At 45.2% G+C, this 16622-nt stretch overlaps 1 protein-coding gene across 3 annotated transcripts; it reads right to left on the bottom strand.

The window, feature by feature from the left end:
• Window positions 1-912: 912 nt before the first annotated feature.
• Window positions 913-15903, bottom strand: ETV3 (ETS variant transcription factor 3). Of its 3 annotated transcripts, XM_040230207.1 has the most exons (6): window positions 15764-15903; window positions 13756-13814; window positions 12931-13168; window positions 11600-11715; window positions 4475-5533; window positions 913-3815 (listed from the first exon to the last, which is right to left on the bottom strand). In XM_040230207.1, the coding sequence occupies exons 2-6, from the start codon at window positions 13799-13801 to the stop codon at window positions 3796-3798; spliced, it is 1479 nt and encodes a 492-aa protein (XP_040086141.1). In that variant the 5' UTR covers window positions 13802-13814; window positions 15764-15903; the 3' UTR covers window positions 913-3795. The 3 variants fall into 3 exon arrangements, with proteins under 3 accessions (XP_040086141.1, XP_040086140.1, XP_040086139.1); XM_040230206.1 differs by having other exon boundaries at window positions 913-5533; window positions 13756-13811; XM_040230205.1 differs by having other exon boundaries at window positions 913-5533; window positions 15764-15902.
• Window positions 15904-16622: the final 719 nt, after the last annotated feature.

Raw genomic sequence — 16622 nt, 5'->3', positions numbered from 1 at the left:
ATTTTTGTTCAGGTGTGTAACGTGATACTTAAGTTCTCCTACTTCTCTAGACTCTTGTCCTCTTCTGGGAAATACTGTTTCCCTCGCACTGGCCTTTCATATACTTAAAAAACAAAACAAAGGACCTGTCTCGTAGTCCAGTGGTTGAGACTGTGCTCCCAATGCAGGGGGTACAGGTTCAATCCCTGGTTGGGTAAGATTCTGCAAGCTGCGGCCAAAAAACAACACAACCACCTTTATTGTGATTATTGCTCACATACCAGAAAAGTCACCCTTTCAGGAGAGGCGAATGCAGTGTTTTCTATTCAAATTGTACAACTATCATCACTAACTCCACATTTTTATCACCCCCCAAAAGAAAATGTGACCCTGTTGTGGGGAGGGGGGTGGGAGGGGGGCTCATGTTTGGGACCGCATGTACACCTGTGGTGGATTCATGTCAATCTATGCCAAAACCAATACAGAATTGTAAAGTAAAAATTAAAAATAAATAAATAAATTAAAAAAAAAAAAGAAAATGTGACCCATTACCACTCTACACAGCAACCATTAACCTATATTTTCTCTATGGATTTGCCTATTCTGAATACTTCATATGAACCGATTCATACAAAGTGTGGCCTACTGTTTCTGGCTTCGCCATGTACTCTGAATGAATTCTCAAATCAATTTTGAGGGTGATGTTTCCCAATCAACTCGTCTGTGGCTTCAGTGGTATTCTATCTAGCAGCAGCCATCGACACAAGGGAACTGACTGTCTCCAGAACTGGTAAGGGACCTACTCTCACTATGTTGGTCCCTGCACAACAGGAATAGAGTGTGGGGGTGGGTGAGCGAGTATGCACGCAGCAAATGCTCCGGCACAACCACCTGGCTTGGTGTGTCAGCAACAAAACCAACACTCTGCAAACATTACTTAAAAGTATTTTCTTTTTTATTTAACTTTTAACTTCTGAGGTAAAATACTTTTTTTTTTCTTTCAACTTCCATAACAAAATACAGAGCTATCAGATACCCCTGGAAAAAATATGTATATTATACATATATTTCTATAACATTACATCATATATATATAATATATATATGCAAAAATTTGAAGACTTTATAGAAAGCAGAACATCTAAAAGGCACTGCACAATGGAGTTAAGATTACTTACACGTTATGTACATATACACACTATTCTGCTTAAGCGGGTAACTAGTGAAGTCACCTTTCACATGTGAATTTCCAAAAATCCCTGCATCTCAATTTTATAACAATTTTATTTAGGCATTTTTATAAGAATGCCTAAGTATTTCAAAACAAATTAACAGGTAATGCCCCACCCCCACCCCGCCAAGAACAAAAAATTGAACAGTTCTTGAAAGACTGATCAGTTTTCCCCCAAATTTAAAAGTATATTCCATTACTGTCTATAAAACAAAGAACACAAACATATTTATGGAATAAATAAAAAACAAGGGACAAACAGCCAACTAACTGACTCTACCCGCTTGGTAAGAAGTGATATACTTCAACTTTTTTTCTTTTAATGCTTCTGAGTTTCTTGGCCCACTGAGGACTAGGGTGCAGTGATTCTGTTAGCGAGCTGGGTTTAATGCAGGGCAGCTTGAAAACTGGGGTTGGAGGGACTTATTGTTCATTTTTCACTCCTAGCGGTTCTTAAAAAACAAAAACACTCAGCAAGGCTGGATGCCCTGAAGAGATCTCTATACTATTTTCTTCTCTATAGCCAGAAAAGCAAACGGCTTGCAAGAACATGTTCTTAATACAACTTCAAAATTTGTCTTTGCAAATTTTTAAACATTTGGCACAGCACAAGTTGGAAAAAATGGGGAGGGAAAATAGACCTGGTGTTGTTCCCCTTTCCACATGCTGTCAGTGATGAGATGTTCACAGAAGAGAATGACCTGGCTTTGCACCAGGCTTGTGACAGGTGCTGCCAGGAGTGGACTTAGGGGAGAAAAACTATCTCCCACCGTTTTGCCCCAGGAAATATCATGACCGCCACATCCCCTGGTCCACTTCCCAGGCAATCCCAAGTTCGGCTCTGAGTAGTACCCTCCCCCAACCCCAGTGTGCAGTGCAAATCAACCAACAATTGACTGGTGGAATGGCAATCAAAGCAAACAGTTAAACATCAAACAGTTTCTTAAAGCCAAAAACAGTTTTTATGGAGTTGGAACATTTTTTGAGTGTTTTTCAAGTGTAAAAGCAGTGACTTTTTATTCAAACAGAAGCAGCATCTAGGAATTAATTCTGGCACTTGGGTTCTAGGGGGTTACAGGTACACATCATGGATTTTTCTCCCTCTTTAAAGGCCTCATGTCTATTCCTGAGTTCATACTGACACCTGCCGGCGCCTCTGCTCCAGTGGACAGAGGTAGTGGGCAGCCAGCCTCCCTGGTTAGATTGGGCAATGCCAAGCAGAGATGCCTCTTCCACCTGCCTGGGCTTGCTTTTCTGATTCGAGGTAAGTCGAGGTACAGAGAAAGGAACCGACAAAAACACAACCAACCAAAGGCAGCCTGAGTTGTTAGGGACCACTCTCCTAATCCTTTTTCCAGGGAAAGACAAATCACTCATGGAATTTCAAAGGGGAGGACAACTGCCAAAAAAAAAAAAAAAAAAAAAAGGCATGATGGACTCAAGTCATCTCAAGCCATCTAATAACTCACTCACCTGCTCTAACCTTTCCTGGGCTCCTCTCAAGCATGCACTCCAGTTTAAAAAAGACCCCCCACCCCCACCATAAAGACAACCCTCAAATGCTTCTTAGTACATAGAGTTCACCCAGGCGAAGATGGAATCAGGAATTCCTCGAAAGCATCCCCGTGCCCACTTCCTGCCCCTACCAGACATGCAGTGATTTTCCCCTCTGCTGCTCGTGGGGCTGAGCCATGTTAGGTATTTCTGTACACTATGTACTACATGTGCACACACACACACACAGCTGGCTGTGGCTTCTGTCTGCCCTTAGTCCAGGTTCCTTTTGCTTCATTTTTGATCAATACCTTCCCATTCCTTTGAAGCTGATGGAACAGAACTTCCCTGGAGTTTCACGGACAGTCAACTGATCTTAAGAATTAGTCGGATCTAGGGGAATGGGTATGGCAAGAATGGCACCACCGCGTCAGGACAGACACCCGCTGTTCACTCCCACCAGCCCTCGTGGCAGCTGTCTGCCATCTGTGTTTCCTGTCCACCTCTCCCTTCAGCCTCATACACATCCACTTGTACCCCCAGCTACCTTCTGCATTTCCAAGTATAACTTGCCCTTAAAGCCCACAATCCTGCCTTTCTGCTACCCATCCCAGTAACATCAGGTGGGCATGGTTAAACACCAGCTTGAAGTCTAACATTTTCCGACACCTCTGGATTATCTGAGAAGTTGTCCGTGCCCTTTCACAGGTTTACGCTGACAGACCCGTATCATGCTGAAGTGTGTTCATCGTTAAGGCTTTGACTGGAGACAATGTAAGAGCAGCAGACACGAGAGACGTCTTCCACTTGCGTCTCAGTCGACTCGCTCAGTCACACACTGGTTTGGCTCCCCAAACCCACGGTGGAAAAAAAAAAGATAATTTTTGTGTTTTTTGTTTTTAAAGGCATCAGGTTACTTCCTTCTGTCCTCTTCTTTCTTCCCTGAACAAGAGTTTACAACTCCTCATGGCTTCTTAATAGATGAAGTAGGTGAAATGTCCAAGAAATTCACGGCAGGGCTTCCTGTCTCAACCACGTAGCTGAGGCTTGGTGCCTGTGCCTTCCCAGCCCCGTCTAACTGGCAGTACATTTCATGTTTCCTGAAAACATTCTATATTAAAAAAAAAAAAAAGCCAAACAACAACAAAGGGAAAAAGAAAAAGAGCAACACGTGAACATCCCCCTGCCCCAGTAAGACAGATTATCTTATTCCTCCCCTGAAATAAAGAAACATTTCAGGCAAAATACTTAGTATTAATGGTCTCTTGCTGCTCAACCTCCCAACCATGCCCCTTTCCCTTTATATGTCTCTCTCAGAGCAAAATAAATTCATTAATGGCTTTCCATATATAAATACAATAGAAAAGAAATAAGTCTGGAACCTGAACTATTATGGGACCAGTTTTCTTGGCCCTCTGGGAGTTTGTCAAAGTGTAAGCCTCAATAGGAAACAGAGGCTCTTTCTCTTTTCAGTTCAATATCAATCCCGTCCTACTCACCAGGAAAAAGTGTGTTCACATCCCACCTAATTTACAACAGAAGACACCCCATCCTATCCCAGAACAAAAATACAAGTCTACACCCCTAGAATGATCAAACCAGTCTAATTCCCTCCCCACCCCCCACCCTGAAATCTTGCTACATAAATACATGTGTGTGTTTGATTATAGTATAAACAGCTCCCAATCCTCTTCCAGTTCTAAGCATCAGCAGCGGCTGTTGCCAAGCCCCGGGGTCCGGACCCATTCCAGAGAAACTTGCCATTCTTACTCAGGGCTTCAGGGTCATCATTCCAGCGCCGCTTCAACCGAAGCTTGGGGGGCATCAGGGCATCTTCTTTCTTCTCAGGTGCCCCGGGCTCTTTGCCAGGCCTGTCCTCACTGTCTTCAGACATCTCCAGGGGTTCTTCACTTGGGGTGCTAAAGGGTACAGAAGGCCACACAGGCGGTGCAGCCGGGCGGGCAAAGACGGTGCTTTTTTCCTCCTCCATGGTCCTGCCTGGCACAGTGCCCTCTTCTTGGGAGCGCTCCTCCTCCTCCCGTGCCGACTGTCTGAGGCTTTCAGGAGCCTTTTCCAAGGCTGGCTCCACCTTAATCCTCGGTGGGACAGGAGTCAGTGTGGGAACAGGGAGAGGGGCTGCCTCCTCACTGCTCTCCACCCTCTCCCGGTTCTTCCGCCCAACGGGTGGGGGCTGCAGCTTGATGGAAAACTGGGATGGCTCCTCGGGGTGCGCCTGGCACTGCAGTGGTGGCACCATGAGCCCTGGGTACCGAGGGAATGTCCGTGGACTCAGATGGTAGTTGAACACAGAACAGGCTTGAGAATGAAGGTAGTGTTTCATTTCTTCAGGGTTGAAGGAGAAGCAACTGCTGCTGGTGAAGGGGCTCAGGCCTGGTGAAGGGCTATAGGAGAAGATGGTGGGAGTCAGGGAGAGGGCTGGTGAAATGGGGACGTTAAGGACGCCTCCACGGCCTGGGATCGGAGAGACGGCGAAGGGACTATGGGGGTCAGGGTACATCCCTGGCCTGGAGAACAAAGGAAGCATGATGTCAGGCTTGCGCTTCTGGTGGCCAATCCCTCCACCCACGGCACTTCGGGAGGACATGAGATCCACGCCCCGACGCCAGTCAGCGGCTGGGCCATCCTCCAGCTCTGAAAGCTCCACCTTTCTTTCAGTGCTATTACTTGACTCCTGGCCAGAAGCAGTTAGGGAGCTAGCAGAGAACCGCCCTGGCTGCACATCACTAGTTGGAGAATGTGTGTCCAGCGGTGGGAAGTGGAAGCGGGAAGAGCCTGTTGGCACTGGTGGTGCACTCTGGGGAACCACACCTGTGAGGGTGGGAAAGACAAAAGGCCACTTTAGAGGTCTAGTCATGCATGATTGGCAATTTAATTGTCGCTAAATAAGTACAAAATGTTGAAGAGCAATGGGAAACAAACATTCCAGCTGGACTGAATCTCTCACCTGCTTGTCTCTTCAGCTTCCTCCATTCAAGTTAGTTGCTGCCTTTCTCTAGCCTCTTACTCTGTTTTCCTAGTACTCATTACTATCTAAAATATCATTTACTTATCTGTTTTCTAAACCCCATGAAGGCAGGATTTCTTATTTGCAAGTAGAGTTCCAGCAGTTCAGAGCTGAATAATTAGTAGGCTCTTAATAACTATTAGCTGAATGAATGAGTGTAAGAGTGTGTATATACAGTATATAACACCTGCTTCAGCTCTCAGGTTTGCAAAAACCAACAGACAAAACTGGGGATGATATGTATGTAAACAGTGCATTAAAAGCTTGAAGACCCTGTACCTCACAAATATGAACATGAGCAAGACCACATGTTAAGAATAAAAACAGAACACAAGAAAGGGCCATGTTTGTTAAGGCAGGTTCTCATGGTGTACCTTTTATCATTTCTGACATACAAGCACTTCTGTATAGAGAGTCTAATATTTTTCAATCTCTTCAAATCTATGTTCTATTATACAAATTCTGTATCACAATCTCCATTCCCATCCTGCTTTCCATGCCTTTCAACCACTGAGGAGGCTGGAACAAAGTCCAATACCTACCACCTGTCTCCCAAATTTGTGGACTGAGATCTGAAGCTCTAAGCAGAAACCAACACTGCACTAAACAAGTCAACTTCAGAGGCTCACAAGTTCTCTACTGCCCTCAAAAGTCCTTCTGATAATCAGAGCCTAAGACGTCTGAGGCCTCAGGGGCCCTATGGGCTCCTGGGAGGTATCAGTGTCTTCTATCACTGATGATGTCAGAAGGGCTATTTTTACCTTGAGGGAAGGATAAAGAAGAAAAAGTAAGAAAAACCCAAATAAGTGCAAGCGAGGTGACACAGGAGAAGAAACAAAAAGGTACACAAGATATGATGTGGGGAGGAACTGCCAACAATCAGCTGTGTTCTCCTGTTCTTGTTACAACTGAGTCATCTTCAGATAGGACCCTGGGGTCAGTTGGTAAGTCCAAGACTGTGTAGCTTTCTTGGCACACGTGTCTGAAGAACACTGTGCTAGAGCAGCATCTCCCAAACTGATGTTCTGCAGAAAACTGTTCCATGGGTTTTTTTTTCTAAAACCACTGATTTTAATTGTGTGATCAGGAAAAACAGATGGATGGACCTGTATATAATTTGAGCAGGCTCGGGCGGGGGGAGGGGGGTCTCAAAGATATTTCTGCTACCAGCCTATTATGGTGGCTATGATTCTACTTTTTTTTAATTCTCTTGGATCTTGATTTTGTATTAATAGCACATCTATTCAAAAGCAAAAGAAAGAAACCAAAACAACCCCCCTCCAAAACACTTTTCTGTGTGCTGGTGGACTAAGTATAAGATGGAGAGAAACGGAGGTGATAAAGAAGGTCCTGTCTCCTGAACAATTCAGTCATTTGTTTTGCTTTTTCCAAACTGGAAGATAGATATCTCAGTCTCTACACAGGCTAAAGATACATTGTCAATTTGCAAAAATGGAGACAGAATACAGGGCATTTTCCAAGTGGGTTCAGAGGGAGTGAAGGAAGGTAATCTGGAGGTAGCATTTTGGATCCCTCTAACTAGCTGCTGGAGAAGGAAATGGCACCCCGCTCCAGCACTCTTGCCTGGAGAACCCCATGAACAGAGGAGCCTGGTGGACAACAGTCCACACTTCACTGTCACTAGCTGCAGCAGTCCTACTTCAGCAGGGCTGGAAAATGTGGGTTTGAATCTTAGTTCCAGCACCTTCTACTTTGTAGCTTGGTACAAGTAACCAATGGGTTTTCAACCCCTTTGGCAAAATGGGAATAAGGCCCTTGATAGGGTTCAAACCCTGGCCCTACCACTTAATAGCGATGTTATTCTAGGTAACTTACTTACCTTTCCAAGTCTCAGTTTCCTTACCTGTAAAACAGATAATAACAGGACTAATCCTCATGCTATGAGAACTACAAGAATTAATATTTGTGAAGTCCTTAAACTAGTACCAGCATATAGCAAATTCCATGTATTTGTCAAAATACATGATTTTTTATTAGAAAATAATCATGGTTTAAAAAGCTAAAACTTTTAAAAGGCATATGGACCATACATTAGATAACAATATTAGAGCAATGTTAAAATTTCCTGAGTATGGTAATGTTATTGTGATTAGGAGGAGAATGTCCTTGTGCATGGGAGATACATACTGAAGTACACAGGGATAAACTGTCACATCTGTAACTTAATCTTGAAAAAGTTATATATATAGATAAAGCAAATGTTATCCATTAGTGATTATAGGTAGAGGATATATGGGTGTTCACAGCTTTATTTTCTCCCCCTCAATTTTTTTTGTAGCTTGAAAGTTTTCTAAAATAAGGATAAATATAAAAAAAACTGGGGTGGGGTAGAGAGATCTCAAGTTCATCCTTGAACTGGTTTGCCCTGCCCCCAAACTCTGACAAGTAAGCATTTTTACTACGTATCTTCTGCATCTTTCCAATGTTTCTTATAAGTCCATTAAAAATACATTTTGATGTAAATATTAAAAAACTTAAAAATACATTAAAAAAACTTATTTCTTCTATGTTCAAAAACACACAGTTCAAAATAGCCCAACTGTATCAGCCCACCATCTAGACAAGATCACTCTAGCCTCCAGGATCTAAATCCACACAGCTCTGCTTCTCAGAGCATTTATCACATTCCACATCGATATCTTATCTCTCTTGCTAAATTTTAAGTTCCTTGAGGCAAATAACTCCCCCACAATCTTTTTTTTTGTTTTTAAGTCTTAACACATTATCTGTTGAACAAATGAATGAATCCCAAATCCAGGGAAGGAACGTATGATCTATTATATATGAGCCAGATTTCAATAGCTCAATGGCTCAAGAATTGTTTCCTGAGAAACTGTCCAACAGGTAACTGTATTCAAGCCACCCTGATCAATCTTTGACTCTGCTGTCATCCTCAATGTTATCATTTTAAAATGGGGATAAGACATATACTTTACCAAGCTGGGAGAGTGGCATGAGTTAACTCACAAAAACACTGGGCAAAAGTACCTCCGTGAAGCAAATGTTCAATAAACGTTACATTTCTTTGTCATCATTAGAAGTTAACCTGAAATGTTTGGTCTATTTGGGTAAAAGTTCTCTATGAACTATTGACTCTAGTTCTTTGGGGTTATCTGCATCCAGGAAGTAAAAAACTAGTTGTATCCTTAAAAGAAATGGACTTTTTGCTTTCCCCATGATTTTCTGACCAGGATCTTGAGCCTGGTTAAGAATCAATGTTGATTCAACTGCCTTCTGGCCCAACAGGCAGTTCTAGGCCACTACTGTGTGGTTGCTAGGCCAGAGTCTTCACAGAGTGATGGTCCAGATTTCCTTTTCCTGGAAAAGCATATTGGTCCCCATTCAGGTTATCCAAGTGGCTGGATTTGTGGGTTTTCAATAGAAAAAAATGCAAATGTGAAGTTAAGTGAGCCTTAGGACGCATCACTATGAACAAAGATAGTGGAGGCGATGGAATTCCAGTTGAGCTATTTCAAATCCTGAAAGATGATGCTGTGAAAGTGCTGCACTCAATATGTCAGCAAATTTGGAAAACTCAGCAGTGGCCACAGGACTGGAAAAGGTCAGTTTTCATTCCAATTCCAAAGAAAGGCAATGCCAAAGAATGTTCAAACTACCACACAATTGCACTCATCTCACTTGCTAGCAAAGTAATGCTCAAAATTCTCCAAGCCAGGCTTCAGTAATACGTGAACTGTGAAATTCCTGATGTTCAAGCTGGTTTTAGAAAAGGCAGAGGAACCAGAGATCAAATTGCCAACATCTGCTGGATCATCAGAAAAGCAAGAGAGTTCCAGGAAAACATCTACTTCTACTTTATTGACTATGCCAAAGCCTTTGACTGTGTGGATCACAACAAACAGTGAAATTCTGAAAGAGATGGGAATACCAGACCACCTGACTTGCTTCCTGAGAAATCTGTATGCAGGTCAAGAAGTAACAGTTAGAACTGGACATGGAACAACAGACTGGTTCCAAACTGGGAAAGGAGTACCTCAAGGCTGTATATTGTCACCCTGCTTATTTAACTTATACGCAGAGTACATTATGCGAAATGCTGGGCTGGAAGAAGCACAAGCTAGAATCAAGACTGCTGGGAGAAATATCAATAACTTCAGATATGCAGATGACACCACACTTAGGGCAGAAAGTAAAGAACTAAAGAGCCTCTTGATGAAAGTGAAAGAGAAGAGTGAAAAAGTTGGCTTAAACTCAACATTCAGAAAACTAACATCACGGCATCCAGTCCCATCACTTCATGGCAAACAGATGGGGAAACAATGGAAACAGTGAGAGACTTTATTTTCCTGGGCTCCAAAATCACTGCAGATGGTGACTGCAGCCATGAAAGTAAAAGACGCTTGCTCCTTGGAAGAAAAGTTATGACCAACCTAGATAGCATATTCAAAAGCAGAGACATTACTTTGCCGACTAAGGTCCGTCTAGTCAAGGCTATGGTTTTTCCAGTGGTCATGTATGGATGTGAGAGATGAACTATAAAGAATGCTGAGCCCCTAACAATTGATGCTTTTGAACTGTGGTGTTGGAGAAGACTCTTGAGAGTCTCTTGGACTGCAAGGAGGTCCAAACAGTCAATCCTAAAGGAAATCAGTCCTGAATATTCATTGCAAGGCCTGAAGCTGAAGCTTAAACTTCAGTACTTTGGCCACCTGATGCAAAGAACTGACTCCTAGAGTCAAAATTCCTCTAGGTACACAGGGAGTGGGCAAGAGTGAAAAATAGAGGAAACAAGATGCCAGTGGTTAGAACAGGTTTGATTTCCTAACACCTCTCCCTAAGGCACAAGGAAAGAAAACAGGTTGTAATTAGAGACGTGCATTCCAATAGTTTTTTTTTTTTTTTAAATGTATGCCCCAGGGACAGGAGGGAGTGGTTACAGGGGAGATGGAACTGTAATGATAGCAGCATGAAGCTAAAACTGCCCTAACTTGTTGTGTGTAGTAATTACATATCTGCCAAGGATCTCAGCATATTCTCTCAGCCACACCCCTGCTCTAAATTTTCAGGTTTCTTCCAACCTTTTTCTGAGAAGTTGTAATACTACAGTCATAAGCAGATTTGCCTTATACAGTTCCACAAAGACAGAGCACTGATGGACTCCTCAGAAATTAGTAAAATACAATCTATTTTCTTAGGCAGGGGCCTGATTTGCATCTTGAAACAAACAAACATCCTTATCAGAGACTGCCTTCTCCTTCGCTGAGAAGCAGACCCAAAACCTCCGTGAAAAGCTGTAATGGAAAGCTATCCTGTGGAGAGCCTAGAGGCAAAGTCTTGCAACACTTCAGAGGAGAGAAGGTCAAGTAACCCGAGTCCTGTTCTCCGAGGAGTTGTTGGTACAGATCAAAGGCACTGCTTTTCACTGCAAACATCTGAACCTCCCCTCCTGTGATCAAGGATGCTGTGGTTTTGATGAGATTCACTTGATAAGGGTGAGCTTGGTTGTTTCATAGAAAATCGGAAGTGTTTTAGAAACTAGTTCTTGTCTGTGAAAGAGCCACTGGGCTGGGTGTTGAAATTCTGAATCCTGAACTTAAGGATCAACACAAACCTATGGAATAATATTCCTAAAGAGGACAATGTAATAATATCTAGGAGATGACAGATAATATGCAGAAAACAGACCCAAATCAACCAAATCTATCTCAGTGCTGCAGTCTATCACTTCCTGTGAGAATAATGAGAATAGCTGGCAGAGGGAATCCAGGGGACCATATTACTGTGGTGTTTCTAAATACCCCTTAAGCATGACAAATCTGGAGACCTGGGTGTTTAAAATTCTTTTTTAACTCAGAATTTACTCCCCACCAAGAGAGTTTGCATCTTACCACTTGACCGAATGTTGATGAATGGGTAGTTGGGCATCACCAGCTTGTTGAAGTTAAATTTATAAGTAAACCTTTTCCCTTTTGTTTTATGAAGGATCCTCTTGTTGTAATAGTATCTGTAAAAACAAGAATGCATGTCAAATCGTCTTCTGGCTACTGACTGTTTTTGATACACTTAGGTAACCACGACAATCAACAGCTCCTGCTCTGAGTATTTACTTGTGAACTTTCTCACCATATCATTCTTTTGCAGCTTTGCCCTCAGGTTAGAGCTGGGAGACCTAAGAGCTTACTTTTCAGATTCAATTTTCAACAAGATTCTAGTCCTTTACAAAGACAGTCCCTCTCTGAGATCCTGAACACCTATTCGAGCCCCAACCACTTTTCTTCTCTCTACGGTTTCAATTTTTTAGTCCATTTCCTTCCTGTTCCACTATACGTCACAGCTTCGTTTCTCTTTTCTGCCTTCCCCAGGTGGGGGCAGGCAAATCTCTTGGGAGACCTGATGTGGCTAGTCTGGAGGCCTAAGCTCAAGGCATAGACAAAGGAATGTACAACTGTTTTATGGTGGCAGGTCAAATAATGGTACATTCTGAGCTGGAAAACAGCAGTCAGCTTGGCCTACTTCACTTTCAAAAGAAGTGAGAGGCTCCAGCAATGTTGCTGCTCAGATTTTACATTTGGGGTCACACAATGAAGGAAGGCAGGGGAATTTCAATGTACCTAGAACCTTGAATATATTCAGTGGCATAGATTATAAACACCCCTGGAGGGGTAAAGGGTTATGAAATATAAAGACTGACAAGGGGAAAAGAGAACCTGAGAAAGCTTAGAGTGACCAATCTTTAGACAAGCTGGCGCAACCTACGGACCAACAGCCCACTGAGCTCACTGGCTCAACAGCGAAGGCCCCGCCATGCACTGAGCCGTCCTCTTGTGTGCCTGCTTCACTCTTTCTCGAGTTTCTTTCAGGAGAGCCTAAAGAAGAGACATTCTCCAACAGGGAAATCTAAACTAATCTTTTGGATTACAAATTAGCTCCAATCCAGGTTTCACCACACATTCTCGCCCACTACAGAGCAGAATCGGCTGTCAGGACCCAGTGCCAGCCACGTTGGGATTCCCTCCTACATACAACCAAAGACATACCTTTCTCCTCCTGTGCCTGTGCCGCCCAGACTTAACAGCTCTTCTACTCCCGGTGTAAAGCTACACGTTATTCACTAGTGTCATCTCTCATCACCTGATACCTTTTTAGCCAACATCTACCACACTACTTAAGCCTCTTTCCAATCTGTTAACACAATGGATTTGGGAATTCTTTTCCCTACCTCAAAGCCCGGCTCAGCTTGTCGTAGTTCATCTGTGGTTTGCACTTCCTGCGGCCCCAGAGGCGGGCCACCTCGTCCGGATCCTTGATGACAAATTCCCCGTACTCTCCCTGCTGCCAGGCGATGACATGGCGGAACTCCTCCTTCTGCAGCAGCTCCAGGATGAAGTGCCAGAGCTGGATCTGCCGGGAGCCCGGGGACGACTCTGTTTTATAGGCCCAGTCGGGGAACTGATACCCTTTAATATGAAAAGGGCAAGATCAAGGCAGTCAGGAGCTAGGAACATACATACCAGCATCCCCAGCTTCACATTCCGACGCTCAGTAACTCTAGAGTGCTGTGCAAACATGCCACCAACACCCTTTCAGTCAACTGGGGCTAATCACAACAGTGCAGAGGAAGGCAGACCAAAGTTACCTTTCCTTGTGGCAGTTGATAAGAGTTGGGTAGCAGCAGCCAGGTGTCCTAATCTTTTCCCCTTTCAGACTTTACTAAATCTCATGCCTACTTTCTGTGAGGACATCAAAGTTTCAAAGGGAACACACAGGAAAGACAATGTTTTAGAAAACAGCACCTTTTCCCCAAGGTTGGAATTGTTTCTCTAAGAGGAAAGAGACTTGAAAGCTTGGAAATGAGGGTGTGGTGACCACATTTGTTAACATTCATCCATAGGAAAAAGCATACAACTGTCCTAGCAGTATCTACCCTGTCAAGAGGCGGTCAGCCACAGTCTGGCATTTGTGAACCAAGCCCAAGTGAAGAGAAAAGGAACTGCTGAGGGACATTCCAGGTGCATCAGAGAATGACTGATTAACTCCTGCTCACCTCCACCTCCTTCTGGCTTTTCCACGATGCTGCAGCCCGCTTTCATTTTCACCCTCCTGCTGAGAGACACAAGCCACGTCAGTTAATTCAAGGTGTTCTGTGTTTATTATCCTCCCAAGGTTTTCTGCCACAGCCTTTCCCCAAACTTCCATTTCCTCATCTTTCCCTCCTTATGTAACCCTCTTCCAAACATGTCACTTCCAGAGTGCTAATCCTCAAGTCGTGAAATGATGATCCTCAGGTCATCAACTTCAAAGACTATAATATATCTCTTACCTGACTTTAAACCACAAATAGTAAACACTGTTTTTAATATTTGCTTTCTCCCTCCTGACCAATCTTTCCAACGTGAAAAAAGGAAGGGTATGGTGAAATGAGTCCAAAAAGGCAGCCAGAACAAGTCAAACAGTTTGTCTTCTATTACTAGACAGGCCCAGATGCCAAGATACACAAGCCTGAGTTCACCCAGATGTACCAGTTTAAAGAGTAAAAAAAAAAACAACAAAAAACCAAAACCCAAATCCATCTGATTGCCACTCAAAAATGAACATCTGATTTTGATTTACTTTCCTAAATTATGTGAGATGGGAAAAGGAAAACTCCTCCCAAGCAGAAACTGCCCCTTCCTCCTTGAAAAACACCCTGGGATACAGGAAGTAAACACACCATATGTACAGTTACTCTACACACGAAAACTCACACTCCTCCCATTTTTCTCTGAGGAAAAAATTTACATTTTCTCCCTTTAATAGAAAGGAAAAAAGAAGGAAGCATTTTTGGGAACCTTCTGTTCAACAAGTGGAGGGAGTCTGGCTGTGATTTACATTCATTCTATCCAGATTTACAGTTCCTTAATAAATTTCCTGCTCCTAGCAGCAAGCAGCCTGTATCAGTTACTCCTTCAGCAAAAAGCAGGGAAGAGTAAAACGGCCAGAGAGATATGCAAGCAGAAGGCAGATTTACCCTTACTCAGGCAGTTCCCCAGGGTGAATGACAGGCCCTCAGCACCAACATTAGCAGGAGTCTAGAGGGAATGTAGGTGCCTTGGTGACCCTAGGGCGGGGTGGATACAAATTCCTAATCTTGAAATTTCATCTAACCTAGGATTCCTCTAGATCCTTTGAAATTTTTTTTCCCCCCTCACCATACACATTTAGAAGACTAACCAGCAAGTTTCGGTCTAAGAAATTACCAAGGAATGAGGATGGATAAATGCCCCTAAGGAAGGAGAAAACAAACAAACAGAAACACACAGTTACATACACAAGATACACAATAACAAGGCCCCAGAGCTGAGGCAGGAGTTTCCTCTCCTGGCTGCTTCCATCTCCGTGACAATGAGGGAGGAAAAACACTAATTTCCCCACGACTCCAGGAAGCTGCCTTGAACGTTAACAACGAGGCTGCTCTGTCGGGGTGAGGGGGTCTTTATCCGGACACGGGAATGCCTTCACTCACGACGACTCTGGGGTTCAAACCCCGCCGCAACAATGACGTGCCCAGGAAGCTCTCTCCTGACATCCCAACTCTCCGATTTCACCTATAAAGGCCTTCCTCCCAGGAGTCCGGAGGCGCCTCTTCATGCCTTTCGCAAATTCACTCCGAGGACACACTGTCGAAGTAGGGTCACTCATCTTAACTCTGCACAGCCCGGCAGGCCCCTTGCCTTCCCTCGGACTGCGACCATTCCCCATAAAGTGAGGCTTGCAGAGCCCGGTACCGCGCGCGTCCCGGCTTCCACAGCCCCCGGAGCCTCCTATCTACCTGCCTCCCGACCGGGCCTTCCTCTCCCCGTGGTCTCGGGGCTCCGCGGAGCCACCGCGAGAACGCTGCCCGGGTCCCCGTCGCCCCTAAGCCACCGAGGCCCCCTCCCTCCCCCGCCCCCGCGCAGGGGGAGGCCCAGCAGGGTTAGTACGTGGCTCTCCCCGCTGCCCCGGCCGCAGGGACGCCGTCACCGCCGAAGCTTGGGGGTCGGCCCGGACGGGTCGGCGGCGAGGCCGGGACTCACCTCTCCCCGGCACGGTCGGTCTTCGGTCCGGTCTCCTCCGCGGCGTCTCCGGCTCCTCCTCATCCACCCCAGCAGGAAGTGACCTCCTCGGCTGCTTTCGTCACTTCCATCCTCAGCGGAGAGGGCGGGGGAGGAGGCGGCGCCCTCCCGCCGGTCTCCCAGCCGCGCCCCGCCGCACCCAGCCGCGTCTCCCTTTCCTTTCTCCTTTCCGCAGACGCTGGCTTCCGCCCGCACCCCGCCCCCGCCGCGCGCTCCTCCCGCCGCGCTGCCCGCGCAGCTTCCCCGGAGCGGCCCGTGCGTCACGCTGCGGGGGCACGTTACGCACGCTCGCGGCCGGTGGCCGGGCGGCCGGCCTGTGGTCGGCGGGACTAGCGGGGGATGTGGCGGGCTTTCCCGCCGGTCGGGTGTGGACGAGGCTGTGCCTCGGGGGTCTCACCTGTCGCCGGAGGACACCTCGCAGTTCTCACTGGAAGGGACCCGGCTCCGACAGAAAGCTTCCCCCAGACCACTGAGAGGGTGGGGTCCTCCGTTTCTCCTTGAAAGGGGCCTGCGACCTCCCAGAGAGGAGAGGCTTCACAATGGGAAGAGACCCCCGCGGACCTCAGAGGGCGTTCTTTACCCTCTTAAGAAAGAGCCTTTTCAGATACTTTGAAAAGACTCCGTGAAGCTTTCTGTGAATCGCCTTGCTTCTGCATTTTTACCCCCTCCGCCCACCCATAAGGGGATTGTGATGTTTCTTCGCTGATCCCTGTCCCTCTGCATTTAGTCTTAATTTGTCCTCTTCTAAACAACTTGCACGTCTCCCTAAGTCATTCAAATACATCTCCCCTTTCTTTTTTTCTTTTGTTCCTGCTCAAGC

This window comes from Oryx dammah, unplaced genomic scaffold (genome assembly GCF_014754425.2).
Source record: "Oryx dammah isolate SB20612 unplaced genomic scaffold, SCBI_Odam_1.1 HiC_scaffold_28, whole genome shotgun sequence".
Lineage (NCBI taxonomy): Eukaryota > Metazoa > Chordata > Mammalia > Artiodactyla > Bovidae > Oryx > Oryx dammah.
The sequence above is the reverse complement of the archived record's forward strand: the minus strand, read 5'-3'. Positions and strand labels throughout refer to the sequence as shown.